We start from the raw sequence: 21,682 nt of genomic DNA, 5'->3' as shown, positions 1-21,682 counted from the left end.
CAAGCAGGTGATGGAGCAGCCCCATGCTAAGCAGAGTCTCAGCAGTAGAGATGAAGACAACAACACACTGCAAACATATCTCAAGGGCAACTTGGGAACCAGCAGCAGCTTCAGCGAGCTGCGAGACTGCAACAGACTGAGCTGCCTCCCACTGATAGGGATGATGAGGGCTGTAATCAAATAAACAGGCTGTGGTATTCACACCCTACTTACTACTGCAACCACATCACCTCCCACAAAAGCACTCTCCCAGCCTATTAAGGATGACTCCATGCACATCTCCAGCTTCAAACAACTTTGAGTATTAACAACTACTACCCCATGACTGGTACCCCTACCTTTGTAGGGTACAGAGGTCCTCTGTAAGCAAATCTACAATTCTTCCAAATGTTACCAGCAATGAATCTGTAGGACCATACAGTCGTGCTGACTTCTGGCTGAGTTTCAATCACAGCATATGAGGTTTTTGGAAACAACCTTCAGCATAAGCCAGTTACCAAAACGACACCCTATTTGTGCTAGCAGCTGCCGAAAGAACTTTCCCTGCCCTCCCTCATATTTCTCAGCCACATACTTCCATCACTTCTCATGTCAGAGCCAGCAACCCAGTGGCTGCATCAGTGAATCAGAACAAGGAGCAGCCCTCACCAAAGAGTGACGGCTATGAAGAAACCCGCTTCTGGGATGATAAGGTCCCTGATCTGAGCTGCTGTGCACCTCCGGGCATGCTGGTGCAAGCACAAGGGAGGGGACGGAAACGCAGGGCTGGGCCAGCCACTTTCTGCAGCAGCCCACGAGCTGGTTAGCTGAGAACATAAAGATGCATCCTTGGTAAAAAAAAAAAAAAAACACACAAAAAAACCACACAAACAAAAACAAACCACCAAACAAAAAACACAACACAAAAAAACAACCAAAACAAAACCAACCATGGGCCCCTCTCCTCCTCAAATGTGCTGTAAGGTTCTTTTTTAGTTCAACTGCCACACAGATTGTGCACGCCCACAAGCAAGTTTTCAGGTTTCCCTGACACAGCTGCCTCATGTAATGGGTAAACACCTTCTAGTAGTTGATAGGGGCAACTCAAGTAAAAGGCACTACAATAACGCAAGAAGCTGGGCTTTACAAGTGCATGCATACTTTGAAGGCTGTACCTCAAAAAAACCCCAAAACAAAACACAAAAGTGATAGGACATGTATTTACTGAGGACACAAAAGAAGCAGCATTACTCACCGATGTTTTGGACTGATGCTACCACACATTTGTTAACGTATCATATAGCCACTTTAAGCTTTGTAGTTTCAGTTCTAATCACCACAAGCATTGATATCTCTCATCTTCCTTTGCTTTTAAGATGGCTCTTCCTAATTACCCAGAAGTTTTATACACTGATAAAACAAATACATGTCTCGCTCTGAGTCCTTTTAAGTCTGGTAGCTCCAATAAATGTGACTCACTCTAAAATGAGCTCTCAGATACTGTAATCAGGTCATCACTTACTGTGAACCAAAACATTAGTTTGGAGGCAAACATGAGGTGCAGATGGTAAAACACTCAGGCTGGCAAACTGGCCATGAAGGCTGCTCTACCAGCTGCTCTTGCCCATGCCACCATCAGCACATCGAGGATAGGCTTCTCCCACTCGCTGACACAGCTCCTCTGCTGCAGAGTGGGCCTGGCTCCCCAGAGTGAGGGGGAGGTATTGATGAGCCATCATGCTGAAATTGAATATATCTCTTTAATTACTTGCGATGTTGAGCTCTAGGGCCACTTTTCAAACATCACTCACTCAGCTATGAGGACCCCACAGATGAAGATAAGTGCCACCAGAGGAGCCCAGCTGACCATCCTAGTGAGCCATGGCCTTGTCAACCGGGATGGGACAGTCAATACTGGACCGAGTCTTCATCCCCCATGACACAGCTCTCATGCCCTGCTCCTCTTAGCTCATTAAACAGCCATTTTCTCCTGCCATAAAAACACAACTCACCACAGCCATAAGCAAAGCAGCAAAAAAGGCAGCTTGTCTGAAAGCAGGGGTAAGAAAACCACACAACCCATTTGATAAGTATCAGTCTAGGAATTTACCTGAATAATACTAATGCTTTACAATCTAGCCCTGGATCTGCACAGCCACATGTCCCTCCTGTCCTCAACAAGGACATCCCAGACTGAGCAGCCCTGGCTAGCCTCAAATCCCTCATTAAAATTATTTGCAAATACAGATTCAGAGGGTAGATGAAGGCACTGACAGATATTGTGGGATTGTAATAGTTGTTTTGCTTAGGAAACCCTCCAAGAATGAGGGAAAAGGGCATGAGGCAAGAAGTAGTAAATTGTAGACACTAAAAAATGGAAAACACGGATCTTTTCTAGAAGAGATACTGTATAAGCAGCTCACAGGTAGGAAGTTAGGCTTCTTTCCTACCGTGGCCAAAGTGGCTATTTCTGGGCTGAATATCTGAGCACCAAAAAGGCAGTGCACAGGGAGTGCCAACACCTACAGTGCTTATGCTGGGAGAATTCTCTTGCAACACCGGCTTGTGATAAGACTGATTACATGCTTTCCCCCTCCAGCACGTACCAGCTTCAAAGCGACAGCGCTATCACATCAAATAAGCAGTTACAGACACTTCTAGAAACAATGACAACCTGCAGGATAGAGGTGGCCTCAGGACTGAGCTGCAGAGGAAACCACCTTGAACACTTGGGTCCTTAAAGTCTGGGCTACTATCATATATTTTGGCAAAGGCTTCAGTCTTTGACTAGAGCCTTGTATATAGCTTTCCACAGCTTCAGACAAACACCCTATGAGTGCACCTATCCATCCAGCCACACCAAGTTCAACACACAAACTAGCTTGGTTTGAAGACAGAAAGCTCAGTCTTTCTGCCTAACAGGGGAAGCACTAGTCAGAAGACTGGGAGACTGATGAAAGAACAAACACGTCTCTGCTGTATCAATAACTTCTTGATAGCTCTCAACTCACAAGGGACGAGAACACTGTGATAAAGGATGTTGCAAGGCTGAGTAAGCAGGGCTGGGCTTCACCTGAAGACCTCCAGCCCACCGGTAAGGCCAAGCAGGATCCAGGCAGACAAAATGCTGCAGCTGAAAAGGTTCAAATGCCACAGAACAAGGCACGTGCACAATACATAGAAGTTAAAGAAGGGGAAAGAAAGGCATCTAAAATAACATCTTATGATTCAATTAATCAAGTTTGTGACTTTTGATTTCAAATTAAGAGGAAAAATATCAAATATTCCCTCTTTGAGGGAATGTTCAGAGTATATATGGACTACTGACAAGAACTAATAAAAATGCCAGTGTAGCTAGCCTAAAAGCTCTCCATTTCAATTCATTTTAGATATTGACACCCTGTTAGCCAACAGTCAGTACATAAAAAGCATGCGTGTGAACACAACAAGTTCCCTCATTACAGATATTCCTTCACGGAAAAACACTAGAGGAAGAGTGTGTAGGAAACACTGCATGGAGCAGTGAGCGGTATTAAGGCTTAAATTGCCGCACCTAGTTTTGAACAAACATGAGAAAAGACTTACTCTGGCGCTCAGTATGATGCAACAATTGTATAAGTAAATTTTTCCCACAACTGATTAAATGGAAATAAAGTCACATTCTACTAGCAACTCCTTATGTATTCTCATTCCACATTTCTCACAAAAATAAGTCTGTTTACTAGGGAGCATTCATAAATTGAGAGACTTGAGCACCTTCCATCAGCTGATGTATCACACTTATGTCCACCCTCATCTTCATCTGAAATGTGTCCTGTGTACCACCATCACAGAAGCAGAAGAACAGGCAAGGCAGTAGCTAGGACTAGTGGATGTTTGGGGTTCAGTTATGGATTGCAAAAGCTTTCTGATGTTCTCTGATCCAAGACAGCCACTCCAGTTGATGGGCAATACTTGGAGCTCTGTCAGCTGCTGACCACAGGGCTGCCAATGCAACCCAAGGCACTCCATGTGCCTACAGCCAACATGACAAAAGCAGCATTTATTGAATCTGACTCAACATAAGTAGACAACATAAAAGCATTTCAATCTTCTGGATTTGAGTAAATTTTCAGACATAAGGCCACCACTTCTGAAGCTGCAATATAATTACTGAAACTAGTCATCAGCCCAGGTGTGGAAGAGCGACTGGAGCCCTGACCTTATTAAGCTTCCAGTGTCTGGAAAGAGATTCAAACCTTCAGGTTCATATAAGATATACTCAGTTTACACAAAAATTTTAAGAACAAGTGCTGGCTGTGTAAATGTTGCCCAGGTTCACAGTTAACCCTCTTATCACAACCATGGCAAGGATTTCAGAGGTCCCAGGGTCACAGAGATAATCCACATCAACACTGAGCTGCCCAGATCTGTTCCATTATATGTTTATACTTGAGATTACATTAAATAAGAGGTGTTGTACAGGTCTAATTTGCAACAGTTTTCAAATGAGCCCATGGATCATATTTTTAAATGAAGCTAAACCTAAACTTCTATAATAATACATAACCAAAAAGTGTGCAAGGAGAAGTAGCATTTCTTTTAATTCCTGAATGCAAATTTATGAAACACTTTACAAGGCAGAATTCTAAGTTATTCAAGGATAACAATTCCCCAAACAATTTTTGTTATCTTAAAAAACTGAGGCTGGGAAAAAAACCTGCAAAACCTATAGCAGCATTTAAGGCTTCCTTGTCATTCAACTGCACTCAGACATATGACTATCTGCCATAGCTCAAGAACAGCACGTGGCTGCTTCTAGCAGGCAGACCCTTTAATAAGGCATTTGCCACAGACATACCAAAAGACTTCCTATACTGAAGAAGGCAAAGAAAGAAACAGAGGCTTTTATTTCCCAGGGCCAATCCCCCTCAATTTCCTGCCACCAGAGAGTTTTTCCCATGGAAAGTGAGACATGAGCAAGGAGGAGGGCGGCTCTTTTGGCACCACAACAGGGAAGCTCAATACACAGGACATAACAGAGCATGGAGAGAACAAAACCCTCTTAGTGACAGAAAAGAATTTGTAAAGTCAGGATTGAAGGAGAAGAAAAGAGATACATGAGTGAATACTGTAAAGTGTTGGAATAAAGGTTTTTCACCAGAGTATTTGAATTAAACATTAGCTAAACGACATTTGGCAGCCCCAGCTATGTGCCATCCTGGCCATGCAGTAAGCAAGGCAAGGCGGTGCTCCAGTCTACTGGTGAGAAATTCTGCAAATTCTGTATATCCCCCCCCCCCACACACACACCTTCCTGCCTCCTCCGTCTGAGCCCATCCCCACATCCCCAATATTAGCACACTGAAAAGCATTTAACAGAGCCATGCTGTAACAGCTGAAAACACAAAAGCCGAGCCCCTCTTGCACAAAAACTCCTGACTGACACTTTACTCGCCATAGCCAGCCCCAGTGAAAGCTGAGCTTGGTACAACAGGCTGTAGGCAGTATCCCATTTATGTCTGCATGTACATGAGGACGAGCTGTGAATGTGAAGCATTTGCCATCACACTTCAGTGCTGTACTTTCAAGAAAAATCTAGTTGCATTTTAGACGGTCAAGGTGACTTAAAGCCTTAGGTTATATGAGAGCATATAACTAATTTGTCCTAGTGTGAAAGAAGCTAATTGATTCAGCACCATATTTTATGCCTAGTAGAATTTGTACTGTCAGGTAGCCAGCAGCCCAGGAGTGCCTGCCCAGGGCACTTCAGCTCTGCAGTCACTCCTAGGTTGGCAACTCAGATGCTCCTACTGCACCAATGCAGCACCAGACAACCTCTATAACTGGCGCAGGTCTGAGCTGGTGATGCTCTGAGCCAGGCTCACTGCTACCTGAGCTGCACTGACTACAGTGGGGCAGGAGCTTACGGCACTACCAGGTGGCTGGAAAAATTACATGGATGGGATTACATGTACAGATATCAGAAAAACACTGCTTAAGACTACAGAGGTAGAAGGAATTCTCTCCCAAGCCTTCACTCCCAATATCAGCTCACATCTAATGCAAAGTTTATTTAATATGCAGAAGAAAATATGCTTTAAGTATGTGAACAGAAGTTATTCAATAGGCCACTAAGAAAAAAAGGCTTTACATCACCAAACACCTATTCCGGGTGTTCTGTTATTAAGGTATTTAGTACCTACAGTCTTATAGTTATGCTGGAAGACATTTTACATTTAGCTGAAAAATTTAAGATTTTGATCAAAACCAGCTTTCTACAGACTTCCTCTGTCAAAGACCACAGTCACAAGCAGCTAGTGCATGTCCCACAACAATAAAACCAGATGGCCTGAGCCTTTTTCTATGGCTCCAGTTAAGGGAATTCAGCCCATTCCCTGAAGATTAGCTCCAAGAAAGGGCTCTGGACAAAGGCAAACACTGCAGGCACTCAAAAACCTACCACAGCTGTGAACTTGGAGGGCAGATACACGTAGTCGTCTAATACATTTTATTAAATTATGAAGCTCTTCAATGTGACATTTTTCAAATCCTTCCAACATTGAGCTACTCTTCCCCTACCTTAAAAAAAGACTATGTCTCTCCTAATCTAGTTATTACATTGTCCAAAGCATGCAGGCTCAGAATTTCATACAGAAACACACACACGTCTTCTGGCCAGCAGACAGACATCATCTGCTCTCAAAAGGATGACACAGGATCTACAGGACCACTGTTCTGGGCCAGATCTCACTGCCAGACACTGCGCAGACAGGGAAAACACACACCATTAGCATGGGAGTATTGACAACAGCAGTACAGTAAAAAGACATCCTGATGTAAAATGAAAAGTGTTTGCTAAACCAGTCCTTCTCTTGAGCTTTCTGACAGAGCTTCATCCCTGTGCATTCAGTCTGCCAAGTCCTCCTCCCTTCATTTCCTTGAAAAAGGTCTTATTTCAGTCTTATATGTCTGCTGCCACAAGTCCAACCACATCCATTTACAGAGAATGAGCACTATTACAATACATGAACCTTAGGACTATTGTACCAAGGGTGAAGCAACAAGTAACCACAGCCCATGTTCTTGGAACCAAGTGTCAAAACTGCTTGATTTCAGTCTGTCAAGCGCCAAGACTGGCAGAAGTCTGTAGGACTCCTCACACATGTGTTAAGATCCTTGAATTCCCACAAAGTTTAGAAAAAGTCTCGTTTAACCACATAGACACAAGATAGCCTTAGCACATGTGGTTACTTGCTGAATGCCAACAGAACATTTAACATTCATTTTTCTGCTTATAGGTATACACACCCTTTACCCTACTTTTAGACCTCAGGCTTTCTACAGTACCATCAAGTGAGATTTTAATAGAGATAATACATTAAAAGACATTCTGACACTATCTTATTGTATAATGATACCAGTGCATGGCCATCTCTTTTTTAGTAGAGTCCTTTAACCTCGTGCAGAAAAACAACATGGTTCATTTTATTTTAGTGTCAGTATAATTGTTCTGTATGTTTGGAAGAACAAGGAGAGAGTAATGGAGCTGATGAAAATCCAACTCCAAAAAATTTCAGTTAACTTCAAGTGTTGCTATCTACAAACGTGAAATGCAATTTATCATCTTATTGCCCAGCCACTTCCACCTGCACGTAATGGCCCATCTCAGTTTCCAACAATACTTCATGCAACTCCTTAATAAAATTGTAACTGGTTATCTTTGCATACTTTGCTAGCTGGTCATCTAAAGGCACATCAGCTTTGCCCAAGATTCAGGTTCTCAAAGAACACTTTAAATTCTGGCTCCTTTCTATGAACTACACAGTTAACCTTGAAAAAGTTGCAAGCCTAAGGAAGCACTTAGACTGATGGATTCTGAAGACGCAGTGAACACCAATTACAAGCTATTTCTTTCCCTTACAGGTCATCCTATCTCTACTTGCCTAGTCCAAAAGCCATTAACACAGCCAAGCTTGAAGGCATCTTGGAAAGGCTACACTGGTAAGTGGTAAGTCTGATTGAAAGGTTTGCTTAGTTTTCACACACAGCAAGAATGACATTTTTTCATGTGGGCTTTAAAAAAGGCAATTTTTTGAAAATGCTGGTTGGTCAGATTAGCACATCACTGGAGGCTCGAGGCATTCAAAGATAATATTGCACATTCCAGCAGGAATTTCCAACAGGCTTTCCTTCTCCAGAGGTTAATTCATGAGGAAGCAAGTAGTAAAGTGTGAAAGGTTCCTCTGTCAGCTTTATATGTTCACTCTTTCTTAAATAAATAACTTATGATTTGAATTCCATGTATTTTCAGACATTTACTATTTGCTCCATTCATTTCACTGGAATTACTTTAACCTGTTGGCTTTTTATTAGCAATATACATTAACAATCTTCAATAAAAGAGCTAAAAAATTTTACCATATGGATTCCATTTCCTTGCATTTTACCTACTGTGACCTCAGTTCAACTTAACACAAGCAGAATGTAAACCAAATAATGAAAAGGACAGTTTAATATTGCCAGGCTAGTAAAGTACACTACTTAACTATGAAAGACAGAAAAGTGTTAGTGTATGCGACATACCTCAGTATCAACTCTGTAATTGGGCTTGGTCAGAAACAAAACACTAAGTCTCTTACCTACAAACACCAAATTTATTTCTAGCATTGGAAAGTTTATTTCATTTTTCTCTGAAAAGAATTGCAGGTGTATCAATAAGTCAAAAGTATATGCACGCCTACATAAGAGGGGGGACTTGGGGATGGTAAAATACTTTCAAGATTACCCAAAAAGGGTGAAAAGCTCATCTGAAAGGCATTCACTCCTATGCAAGGAGCTGGAAGCAGAGGCACAAGAAGTTAACAGCGAAAGGGGTGGTGCCTGCAGCCTTCTGCTGAACACCAAAGGCAACTTTCATTAGTAGTCACACCACCTCTGCCACCTGTGGCCACAACCCCACCCCTAAACATTTGTGGATCAAGTAGGGGGCAGAAAGCCACTGCAGAAGCTGAGTGGAAGAACAGGAATGAAGGGGTGGAGACCATCAGGAGGAAGGGCAGGGCACAGACTGAACTCGCCGCAGCAATGGCAGGAAACCCAAATTCAAGTTTGTCCGCCCCTCATCTGTTTGCACACGTTGATGTTGACCCACAGCTCTGTTGCACTCCTGCTACTGTCAGTTTAGATGCTCTGCTGTACAAACAGCAGCTAATATCATCCTCGTTAAGTTTTTTGAGACATCTTAGCCAACACGCAGGACCAGAATAAAGTACGAAGCTTACCGTGGCAAAGAGGGACCCTAGGCACTGAAGAAGCCACGCACGTCTGACAAGATCAACTAATGATTCATCAAAGGACAAACTAGTTGAAGTCCACAAGGAAGAGCATAACACAAAGATTTTCAGTCACTGTTGCTATTCTTTGGTAGAAATTCAAAAGACTGATGTCCATTTACACAGTAACAAGATAACACCCTGCAAATGCTACACAGGATTTTTGGCTAAATCAGAACCTTGCCCCATTTCTGTTTCAATTTTGAAAGTGTGAAAAAGCTCATCTGCATTACAGTCTGAGAACAGAACTGTGATTTACAGGTGCACTTGTAGGAAACCCCTACCACCTGGAGGATAATCTTGACTGTGAGAAAGGAGAAAGACCAGAACAGCAGGGACAGGGGGAGTGAGAGAGAGGGAAAGGGAAGAGCCCCACACACCACCTGAAAAAAGTCCAGCACAATAATCTGTTTGGGAGGGAACATCTGCCAAATGGATTCAATATTCAGATCACTGGGAGGCTGACATCAAAAAGCTTCCTACCAGCAAAATCGTAGTACAGTAACCAGCTGAAGGAAATGTGGTAAGGTGTAGCTTAAAGAACAGAAAAGGAGGATGACAAGTAGGAACACTGCAGTAAAAGGCAAAGAAAACACGAGGAGAAAGCTGTGTCTGAGAGTCACTGAGAACTCAGACAAGAGCTACATGAGTCTCAGGGTCTGAACCGTAAGACTCAGGAGGGCTGAAACACCTGTCTAGAAAAAGCCATAAGCAAAAGCATCACTTAAGCACTGAGTAAATTTGAAGTCACCGTGAGGAAGACTGCAGCGTAGAAACCCTCAGCCCTGACATCTGGTCTTAATTCTTCCTTTGACAATCCATCCTCCCCTACTCCTACCCCAGCCAGACTGTTGCAGAGTCCTACCACCAAGGTCCAAAGAAATCATCTGCTTCACTCTCTCCATACTCTGAAAGGAGCTGCAGAAAATACCTGAAATGTTGCAGCACATTTTTCCTTCAAGATCCAAACACAAGCATGTGAATAAAGTATGTATGTCATAAGGTTTGCAGCCTTAAACTTGGAGAACACATTTCCTTCCAACTGCCTTGCTTTTCATTCCTAAATAATTACTACAGTGACAGTATCTTTGAAGCTTGCAATTCAAATTCTTTGATTTACAGGCTCATTGGCTTTTTTTTAATCTTAGCAGGGAGGAAAAAAAAAACAAAAAAAAAACCTTAAGCATTAGGGATGATACATCTGAAAATTTAGATTGCACCTACAGACCCATAGAATGAGATTGGACAATTTTAATGCAAAAAAAAAAAAAAAAAGGCTTAAAACTCACAACAACGTAAAGAAATGCTATGTGATGCAGAACATCAACATATAGGTATGGTAACTTTAAGTGATGAGCAGGACCTTTGGGCACCCACAGGCAGAGATTGAACAGAGCCATAGTGGTTCCTGCCCTGTCTGACATTCCCAGGTTCCCTGGGAAGGCGGCTGAGCTGTTTGTGAAACAATTCCCAAAACCGCTGTGCACTCAGCAGCTGTTTCTACAGCTGAGATGGCCCAGCACAAGCAGAAACCACAAAAAAAAAAGGGGGATGGAGGTGCAGCATCAGGCTCACACACTAGGATCTCACCCTACAACCTCTTGGCCTTGCCCACTGTGCTGGTCCACACAGGTGCAGAAAGGCACAGAGGATGGACATGTACCTTCTTTGTTCCTGCTTCATGGGTGAGATGATATATTCTTGCAGGAAGAAGGCAAACTCAGTGTACCCATGCAGGTAACCAGTTCAGAGGCGATCCCATGTCAGCAGTGACCTCAGTTATCACCTGAAGCTTGCTTGGCTGCCTCCACTCCACAGTAGGCAAGCAAGTGCTTGCAGAGTTACTGGAGTTGGTACTGCTGGCTCCAGGGCAACCTCCTCCCAGTGCTCCCTGCTAGGTCACTTCAGGAGCACACCGCACAAGGCAGGCAGAAGTTGCTTGCAAGGCAATTGCCCACACAGCTTCTGGACAACACCAGGCTTTATTTCTTATTTACATACATACCCAGTAATAAGAATTAATTAGGAGTTAGAGCCATAGGAGAGAACAAAGGCAAAAAAAAAAGATTTAAATCTCTGATCAGACCTTTGAGCAAGGTTTGAAAAGAGCAGAAAAACCCCCACCCTTTCTCTCAGTACATTCAGTACCTAAATATTGAGAGTCAAAACTGCTGAGTGACAATGACACATTTACCATTGTACATATCACTACAAAATCAGTTAGCCAGATGTTCCTCCTAACTTATCAATAAACTGAGCACTTCCATTTCCAGAACAAGTCACTGACAGCTGCACTCTCAAGATAAGTTTTCACCCAAGTCATACACCCACAGTCTTAAGTATAACTGTATTAGTTCTACTAAATTCATACTTCCTCTAAACTGAAACAAAACTTTTTCAATGTCATCTTGAAGAACTTAATTTTTCAGGTTACTTGCTTGCATCTACTCCATATCCCCCTCCAAAAAGTAAAGTTTGGATTAATGCAGCAACTACTAACCATAGGACAGCTGCCTTGCTGCCATGAATCCATTTCCAGAAATGAAAGCACCACAGTGACAATGCTAAATATCTATCATGAATAAAATATGAGGAGCATATCGGAAGCAGTGTGTAAACACCTCAAAACAAGCATTCTGCTTGAAATAGCAATACCAAACCCACTAAAATAAAGGAAGCGTAGCTAGCTTTCAAAGACTGTTATGGCAACCATAGTACAAGCAACATGCATGAACTTAACATCAAATTAAGCTATGTGTTTGCAAGTTTTGAAGTGTCTACCCAACAAGGAAATTCACATCCTCAAGGGCTGAGCACTGACTTTTATCATCATTTGCATAGCTGCAGTCTGTGTCCTTTGCTGAAGCACTACTTCAAAAATCAAGGCTTTTGCTAGGACTTGTAATGGTTCTTCCTCCAAGCTTCGCCCTGGTTTCCAGCTCACACTCTATGGTCAGTCTCCTTTATTATAAAGACATTTACAGCTGCTACACAGAGCAAAGCAGTCTGAAAAAATAGCTAATACATCAGCAGTATCCTCCTCAGGTGATTCTCTGCCATTCCTGTTTTGTATGTGAACTATTTCTGTAGAGACGCAGCATCACAACAAGCCTTGTTCATCAGCAGCATTTCTGCTTCTCCTGGCCTGCACACTGAAGGCTGTCAAGAGCGAATACCAGTAAAATCCTACCTCATTCATAACAGTTTTCATGCAAATAGCCAACTTCCAAGGAAGTCTATACTTTATAAATTGAGACCAATTCTGCTACTGCTATAGGAGCCCAAAAGTCTTGGCTGCTCATTCCTTCAGCCTTTTGGGGACTCCAGATAGGCCTGTCAATGGGCAGCATTTGCAACCTGGACTGAAGCAGCCTACCAGGCAGCACCGTCCCACCATAGTTTTAGGAAAAAAGGATACAGATGAATATTACAGAAATCCACCTCTATTTTTATCAGAAGCCTCTGCAAACGTTTATGGAGCTTCTTAATTCTGTTTAAGTGTGGCAAAAAAAAAAAAAAAAAAAAGAGGAAACTGCTGACTTATTGCCAGTATGGTTCGGTGTTATAGGAAACACCATCCCTTGTTTTGCCTGTTACTACCCACAACACTGAGATGTGATTCATTTTGTTCTAAAGAAGCTCACATCAGTGAAATCTTTAGCAAAACCATGTGGTCTTACTTCTTGTGATCTGTATGAAGATGGAAATTGGAGCACAAGCAAGGAGCTTGCTTTACACGTGATGAAATCTGTTTTCTGGAGCATTCTAACCCATTAGTTAAACATTATTACCATAGTCAGAGGTGACGTAAATTCAAAGCAGCAGGCAGTCACATCCAACCTTTGCAGGTGAGCTATCTACCCACCTTCAGTAGTCAGATGCCATGCAACCTCAAATGCCAGACCAGGGCTGGTTCTTCTCCTAGCCTCCACTAAATCACTGTGAAGTCTACGCTCTGCTGTGGTCTGAAAAGCAGTATTCAAAACAACTTCTGAGCTCAGGTGTAGTGAAATCATGTTTGCTGTGTGCCTGGTTTTGTAAAAATAGCTGACCATTTTTCCTTGGTAAAAGGTCTGTCCCAGATTCATCTAAACATAATCCCTGCTGTCCCCAGGGCTCCTTTGTGTTCATTTTCAGTTACACCACCACATATCCATGCTGATATTCTGCTATGATGTATTGAGAACATATGGAATTTAAGGCTTGTTTACCACTGAAAAGAGACCAACCGGCTATTTATTGGGTAAACCAGTTGGGCTTGAAAAACTAAAAATCCCAGAAATAAGCAGCACGCACCGCAAGTCACATCTCAGCCCTACAGTTTTGAGGCCCTGCAAATCAAGAGTGATTTTACCAGCAGTAAAGGGTTGGAAAAGCATCTTGAATCTTACTTCACATAGAAAAAAAATTTGTTCTTCTTTCTTCGAGTAGTCTAGTATTTAGACAGTTTCTTACTTTTATCTTACCACTGCGGCATTGCCTGGCAAACACTGCAGTGCCTTTACTGACACTTACAGCTCCTACTGCACGAGAGGCAAAACTCCACACAAGAATATTTCTGTAACTCAAAACTCCCTGGGCAACAGGAGAGCTGAGAGCAGCCTCAGCCCCGGCAGGCAGCAGGGCACTGGGGTGGCAGCAGCACCGCAGCAGAGGCACACACTGCTCCTTCCTGTGTGCCCCAGTGCACACCCGTGTGCTGCCCGCACATTTTGCTGCCCCACTGCACACACGCTTGCCAGATCTATATGTGCAGCAGTAACACGACTTAAATCAACTCAACCTGCCATTCCCCCAGCCGCTTGTGCTCATCCCTGCTCCAGCTACTACATCATGTTGGCAGACCCGCCTGCGGGTTTGTGCTATGAGCCAGACCAGGGACCTAATCCAGCCAAAAATAATCCCACGGAAGGAGTCAAGGTTACTTCTTCCACCAGCGGAGCTGACTGAAAGCACACGCAAAACCACAGCTTCAGGGTGTGGTTCCAAAGCAATTTAAACACATTTAAATTCTGGCTGCCGCAGTCCCACCTGGCCAGAAGGTCCCCTCTGCCTCAGGACAGCAGGCGCAGCTGTGAAATCTGCAGCCAGCCCTTGCAGAGGCCCAAAGTGACTGCAAATCCAGAAATGCAAATCAGATCTACAAGGAGAGATTAGCTTCCTGGAAGATTAGGTCTCTGTGCCATCGTATGAGCGTTGGCAAGAGGTGAAGATGACAGCAGCCTGACAGAGCAGATGAAGGCACCTCAGCAGGTTCAGGTTGCTGAAACCTCACCAGTTGCAACAGTCTGCAGCAAGGCAGGAGTTAGAATCTTAATGTAATTAACACCAGTTAAAAACAGCAGCTTCTCTCATGAAAAAAGGTGACCCTAGATACGGGACCATGTTTTCAGCAAAGCAAACCTGTGTGCTTGTTTAGTTTGAGCTTTTTACCTTGCTTCTAATCACTTCAACCAGGCTATTAGGTACAGGGGATATCTATGTCTATCCACGATTCCTCAAAACACCTTTGAAACACCCCTTTAAAAGCATGAGTAAAACAGTTATTGGCCTATAGTTTGATGTTACAGCCCTGTGAAAGAGTGATTCCCTTAATGAAGCACATTTCTGTACAGAGTTTGGGCATTTCCCATTCCAGCTGCCCCTGGATTAATCTGTGCTATGCTCCTAGAGGCTGTGAGGCTTTGATTCTGCAAACATAACCAGTATACCGAGCAGCTTTACAAATCAAGCACAAATGCAGGAGGATACCCTTAATTTTCAGAAGGAACAGCCAGTAGAGGATGGATAGCACTTATGACTACATATTTCCCAGCAGACTTTGGAGCCTGGTAAGAATCATTTTAAATACCTTCTAGATGCCACAAGAGCTTTTAGTGCACTTTGAAAGAAGCAGGTAAGAGTCTGCAGGGGAGGACTGGCAGAGACCACATCCTTCATCACCCACTTTAGCTGAAGCCGCAGGCTGCTTAGACTGATACACCCAAGCCAAGAGAAGCACCTAGGATGAAGACTGTAATTTCTACCAGCTTTAGAGCCTGGCTGGGAGGCAGGGCAGGCACCACACCTTGAGGCAGCAGGTCCTTAGAAGCTGTCAGCGGTTTGCCAGCAGTTGTGAGTCAGACCTGCAAGGTGCTCCCTGTATCTGACTCCCGAAGAATTTAAACCCGGCTGACCTCTTAACTTGGGAATTAAGTGATAACAAAGAACTGACATAATTCCTCCAGGTAAGTGTTCCTTGCTAATGCATACTCATTTGAGCAAAACAGTAATTTAACACTGAAATCGGCCACCAGCACAGGTTCTTAATGGCTGTTTGTTTGCTTAGGCATTTCAAAAGGTATTTAGGAGCTGTGCAGAGTTGGTATGAACACCACCTGATTCAGTACCTCCCTTGATGGGTAGTAGGAAAGTTGATCTCCAAGTGAAAGCACCCCTTTTCTCAGCTCCAAAGACTTCCATGTGAGGACCATGGCCCCATCCCCTCCCTCTCCTGCCACATGGCCCACCCCCATGCCCTGCCAAGGCCCTTGGCCACCATACAGCACCCTGCAGGCACTGCCTGCCTCACCAACCTATCACCACCATGGACCAGGGTACCCTTGGCTGGTGCCATAGCAGCTGGCAAAACACAACTGCAGCAGTGCCAGGGGCAAGGGGTTGGTCTCCAGCAGAAATCTGCCCCTGTGCCAGGCACTCAGTAGGCCATTTCTCCCCCCAGCTGGGAAGATATGCCAGTACAGGTCCTGCAGACAACCCTCTTAAAAGTCCAGCTGGCACCAGGCTGAAGAGGACATTGGTGTTTTCTGAAGGTGAACATAGGCATCAAGGTGAAGGAAGTGCTGAGCCACGAATGAGCTGTGCAGGACCCAGCTCATGTCTCAGCCCATCTCATCAAGAATCGGCAAACGAGGTGCCCGCAGCAGGCACTCCTCCCAACTTGCCCCCCTCCCCAGGGTGTGGGCACCCAGCCCCCTGCCCTTCCTGATTATGCTGCCCAGGATGGGGTAAGCATCGCTTCTCCCCCGTCCAGCACCTGCTCTTTCATTCCACAACATGTGGCAGTTCAAGGATACGCATTACAAAAAAACACCAAAACAGCCTGAACAAGTGAAGCAAACACAGCAGGTTAATCATTTCCTGCAAGGAGCAGAGCACAGGAGAGCACACTGCCTTATCATCCACTGAAATATGACCCACCAGTCCTGCCTATCACCGCCAGGCATTTTTTTTTCCCCCACCTTACATGTAAGATTATTCCTAGTAAATCATAGTCAGCTTGAACTAGCAACTTTATCAAGCAAATCAACAACTACGTAACTGAAACACCACTTAACAGAAGAGGCAAGATGCAAATCAGCATACTTCCTATTCCCTGCCTCGAGTATTGGACTAGATCTGAAACACTCACATATGCTATAAATCCCATTTCCAGTACAATATTAATATTTCCTGTTTCAACAACATTCAAGTAGCTTTAAGCATGCCGTAACATAGCTCTATCCTTTCTTTACCAAGAGACTTCAGGGGAGATGAGCCTGCTTTGTACAAAAAGCACACAGAGAACCACTCCTACCAAATGAATTATGTGCAGTTGGTTAAACAAAGCAGTTAAACTTTTCAAGTTCTCATTCAGCAGTTTAATTATTAGCAACCTACAAAAGGGTGGACGAGATAAACAGTGTATTTTGTTGCCAAATTACACCCATCAATAAAAAAAAAAAAGAAAAGCGTTCTCATAAGCTACAAGTACTACAAAAGTATACACCCAAAAGAATATATATGCATAGGATACGGTTAAGCTTTTTTTTTTTTTTGGCTTTAAAAACCCCATCTGTTTTCACTTAGAAAAATCCTATGGAACTTTTACCAAAAGATTCCCCCCCCCTTCAATTGAAAAATAGCCATTTGTTTCCCTGTTCTTAACAGACATGCAGACAAATTTATAGTTTCTGAAGTTAAGTGCTGGTTTGCAAGCTCTCACATCCTGCTGAAGTAAGAAGCTAGGTGCAGTTTCATAGAGAGGCATAGGCTGTGTTTCATTTTAGGTTTCCCCTGTCTGTCTCCACAAGCAGGGCAGCTCTCCCTTACAAAGCTTCATGCTGCTTATTTGCCTCGTCTCCTAACTCTTACTGCCAAACAGAAGGAGTCCTGTAAGCCAGGACCAGAAGCACAAGCAACACCCTCATCACTGGGTACCAAAGTCAAGTGTCCCCCATATTTACCCACCTATGCCCAGTGAAGCTAGTTTTCCAGCTTCAGCAGGAAAGATGAAGACTTCTTTAGCTGCTTGTCTCAAAGTGATGTGTTTGGCGATGCTGAAGCACCTAGTTTCTGTCCAACTCTGTATACAGGGACCTGGGGCATACGCTAATTCAGCTACTCTGAGCATGGAAATGCCTGAAATCCTTTGCAAATCCAAACACTTATGGCCTCACTCACTGTAGCTTTATTACATTCCTGAAACTGTTGTGAAGCCATTCAGACATCTCTTAACAAAACTCAAGTATTCATTTCTGCTGCGCAGGTTTCGGGGAGACCTAGCTATAAAGGACCTGAGAGTGTTGGGAAAAAGGCATTCTCGAAGGTACACCACTGCCTGTTTCACTGTCTTCCCATGTTCAAAACTACACATTTAATCTGTGAGGCACATCCAAGATTCATAGTTTTTCACTTCATAATCTGCAACAGCACCAAGCATTTGTGCCATAAAAAAGGCTCATACCTCAACTTGTATTACAAGTCCCAGTTCTCTGCAATACCATGAACCTCTGCGTCTGATTGTGCTGGGACTGAAAAACAAACCAGGCAACAGCTGTAGCCAGACTGGAAACCATCTACATAAATTCAGTTGCAGTGTGCCTGTTAACATGGTTTCTGCTGTATAAGCTGCTTTGTTGTGCTTCTATGATCTCACTTGGGTTGGTGCTGGAAATGAATATTTGACAGAATTAGTGGAACACCAACAGAAATCTCTTCTACATCTTTTATAAGCTATTGAAAGCACACAGAGTTGGAGGCACCTTTCAATAAGTGGTCTGGGAAGCCACAAGGCTTTGGCCATAACGGGCTAAAAGAAGGCTGCAGGACTTTGCTCTGAGCTCCTCTTTCTCCCATGAACCATATTCATCCTGAAATAGCACCCACCCAGAAAGGCATTCTCTTTTTTTGGTTTCATTTAGCTACTTCCTGACATTAAAGACAGAAATGATCAGCTCTAAAATTTTTTTCTAGATGAATATCTGAGCTACTACATCAGCAACACTTGTAATGCAAAGCTAGTTTTTAAGTTAGGGATATGTCTTCCCAGTTACACACTTTGTACTAACAAAGTCTTATGCCCACAGACACTTTTTTCCCCAGTGGTATCCATCAGGCTGCCAAATGTAGCAAGGATTTGCATGTGTCTTCCTCTCTAGTTATCAAAATGAAATGCTACTGATAACCACGCACAGGTTCATATACTTCCTAGCACACAATTACCATAGTAAAATGCTAACCTTCTCCAAAGCAATGTACAATCTCTGCCAGTAGCCTGAAGCCAAAGTCAAAAGTCCAAGTTGAGTTAAATGTTTAAAACAGTACTAGGTCGCTAAAGCAAGGAGTCTTAGCAATTTGATAGCCTAACTCGGACAACTTATTAACTCTTCTAGGAAATCCATCATGGATGGGGTGTTCAACACAGGGAACTGTTTGCCAGTCATCCAAAGTACAGTTTTAGTTATACAGAGAACCTATAAATTATAATGGGCTTCATATGAGCTCAGATAATGCTGGTGTAAGATTTCTAGTTAGGCACACTTTTCTTTTTTTTTTTTTTTTTTTTAAGATGATGTATCTCTCCTCCTCCCAAAATGGCAGGCAAATACAGTGTAGATAAAGCATATTTGGTCTTCTAGACACAGGCTAAAAGCCCAGACTTGCACCCCTACTTGTGATAGCACTACAGACAAGACTATGGTTTTGTTCTTTGGTGTATGGAGTACTCTGTGGAGTTCTTTGGTTTGTTTTTTTTTTTTTTTTTGTTTGTGTTTTTTTGTTTTTTTTTGTTTTTTTTTTTTTTTTTCAAAATATAGGCATCAGCCTGCCATATTTGAGGAGATTTTGCCCAGTCCCTTGAAAGCAATATTATCTCAAAGGTTCCTGCAGCAAAAGAATCCATCCTAAAAAGAAGAGGATGTGGTGCAGTGCAGCAGACACAACCTTTCACTCAGGGAAGGATGGAGTAGCCACTGGAGCCCGAGCAAGCAGGCATTATTGGTCAGAAGGGAGGTGGCATCAGAAAAGCCAAGAAGGATGCTCTTATCTGCTCCTGTCCCTGGGACAGAAGATGAAACACCAGGAGAGTGGCTGCAACTCAAAACACCAACTTCTCCCCAGTCACTGCAGCGAAAAGTTTTGAAATACCATAGCAAAACATAAATAGTGAGAGGACAGACCATATCTTCAAAACCATATTCAACATCCTTAATGTGGTCATTCTTTCCCCCCAGTAAATAAAGCCTGAGATTCTTAAAATATTTTAAGCAGCTCTGGCAATAAGATAAATAATCCTCAGTGCCCAGGCAGGAAACAAGGCACAAAGGATGAGCCCTTTGCTTAAAGTCAAAGCCCTGTCTTTGGTCATTTTGGACTTTATGGCAGAATAGGAAGTACCACATGTCCAGACTCACATGTCCTGATACCAGCCAGACCAGATCTGCACAGGAAAGCCCCTGTTGCTGGGGGCCCGATGGGCACACTACATACATTTAAGAAGTTTCTACATGTCAGGCAAGTGGACAAAGCATCAACCTGGGGCTGGAGCACCATGCGGCACACTGCACAGACAGTGTCCTACCACACAAGTGGTGGCACAGCAAGCTGAGATGACTGGGAGATTGGTTTCACAAGCAAAATACTCATCTTTTTCAGAGAGTTTGCTAACTCTCTAGCATGGGCACCCAGCCTACATCTCTAGTAACCAAAAAGGGTTGTCAGTACTGACAACTGTGAACACACCTTCGGAAGTCTTTCATCCACCTACTAGGCAGTGCAAATGAAAAATGAAACCTACAGGCAGGGACCACAGACTGCCCCACCTGGCAGGCACCAACAGGGGAAAATCCTCAGGAGGGCACAGCATCCTCCAAACTGAAGGTCTTGCTGCCAAGCACCACTTTTTAGGTCTTCCTTGGCTAGAAGTGAGGTGACCCCTAACATTGTTAAGGCGTTTCGTGCTTCTTTCAAAAAAAAAGTTTCAGATCCGGTTTTAAACAAAGCTGCTATGCTAAGACCTGGGAAGCAGCTCATCAGACCACAGGATGCTAAGGTTGTTGTGAGCTTTGCACATGATTTGCATGTTCACATTTTGCGATGTCTAAAATATCAGAGGCATTTCTTACAGGGATGGAAAGCCAAAGCCAAGGGCTCGCACTGCTCTGCCCACAGGAATTGGGAGAAAGCAGAGCCCAGCGCAGGATCCCAGCACGGCACAGCAATGCTGAGAAAGAGTCCTGCAGCAAGAGGAGGGAAGGCGCTTCAGGGCATTTCTTAAATACGGGTTTGGGAAGCAAATACACCTTCCCTGAAAAGAGACGCCTGCTACCTGCACTGCTTCTCGCCTCACCCCTGTTATTATTTAAAGTTACAAAGTTGCGAGCCAAAGTTATGAAATTAGAAAGCAAAGTTTTAATTTTATAATCCGAAATGATAATCCAAAGGTTACAAAGTTACAACCCAAAGTTGTAGTCACAACCTCAAGTTATAAAGTTACAACCCAAGGCAAACGCTAGAACACCAAGTTGTAAAGTTAAAACCCGAATCTCTAACTCTGACCTGGAACTCCCCCGGTGCCAACGCGGAATTAGAGCCGCAACCCACTCAGAAAGTCGCAGGACAAAACCCAGCCCCGTGAAAACCTGTTCAAAACCCAGCCGGAGCCGCCTGCGAGCTAACCTAAAACAAGCCGGAGCGCCGCAACACAGTCTGCTGGGCGGGTTTAATTTTCCCCTCAAGTTTTGATATTAAACCGAGAAAACCGGCAAAAAGGGGGGAGTAAAAAAAAAAAAAAAACAAACCAAAAAGGCTTGAAGACCCCCCACCTCCAGTTCCCCCGACCCCACTTACAGCCGTAGCGGGGCCGCTGCAGGGGCGCCAGCTCCTCATGGTGCATCCTGCCGCTGCCGCTGCTGCCGCCGCCGCCGCCGCCGGGAGGGACGGGAGGGACGGGAGGCGCCGGCTGCCGCCCGCCCTTCTTATGCGCGGCCTCGGCCCCGCTGATTTGCTGCCGCCCGCCGCCGCCACCGCCCCGCGCGGGGGCCGGGGCCACCCGGGGCGGCTCCGCGCGGGGCCGCGGGGCGCCGCCGACCGGGGGGGACGCGCGTCTGCCGCGGGTCGGGCACGGCCGT

General features: G+C 44.1%; 1 protein-coding gene across 1 annotated transcript in view; it reads right to left on the bottom strand.

The window, feature by feature from the left end:
- The window catches only part of IQGAP2 (IQ motif containing GTPase activating protein 2), a gene marked incomplete at its 5' end in the record, with an annotated part of 129,635 nt that extends 108,188 nt beyond the window's left edge, over positions 1–21,447 (bottom strand). Inside the window, one exon of the mRNA XM_082497716.1 lies at positions 21,402–21,447. Within this exon, the coding sequence (XP_082353842.1) occupies positions 21,402–21,447 (46 nt within the window). The remainder of the gene's footprint in view (positions 1–21,401) is intronic.
- Between the last annotated feature and the right edge of the window lie 235 nt (positions 21,448–21,682).

This window comes from Vanellus vanellus (assembly GCF_965231255.1).
Source record: "Vanellus vanellus genome assembly, chromosome: Z".
Lineage (NCBI taxonomy): Eukaryota > Metazoa > Chordata > Aves > Charadriiformes > Charadriidae > Vanellus > Vanellus vanellus.
This window is presented reverse-complemented; position numbering and strand designations above follow the sequence as displayed.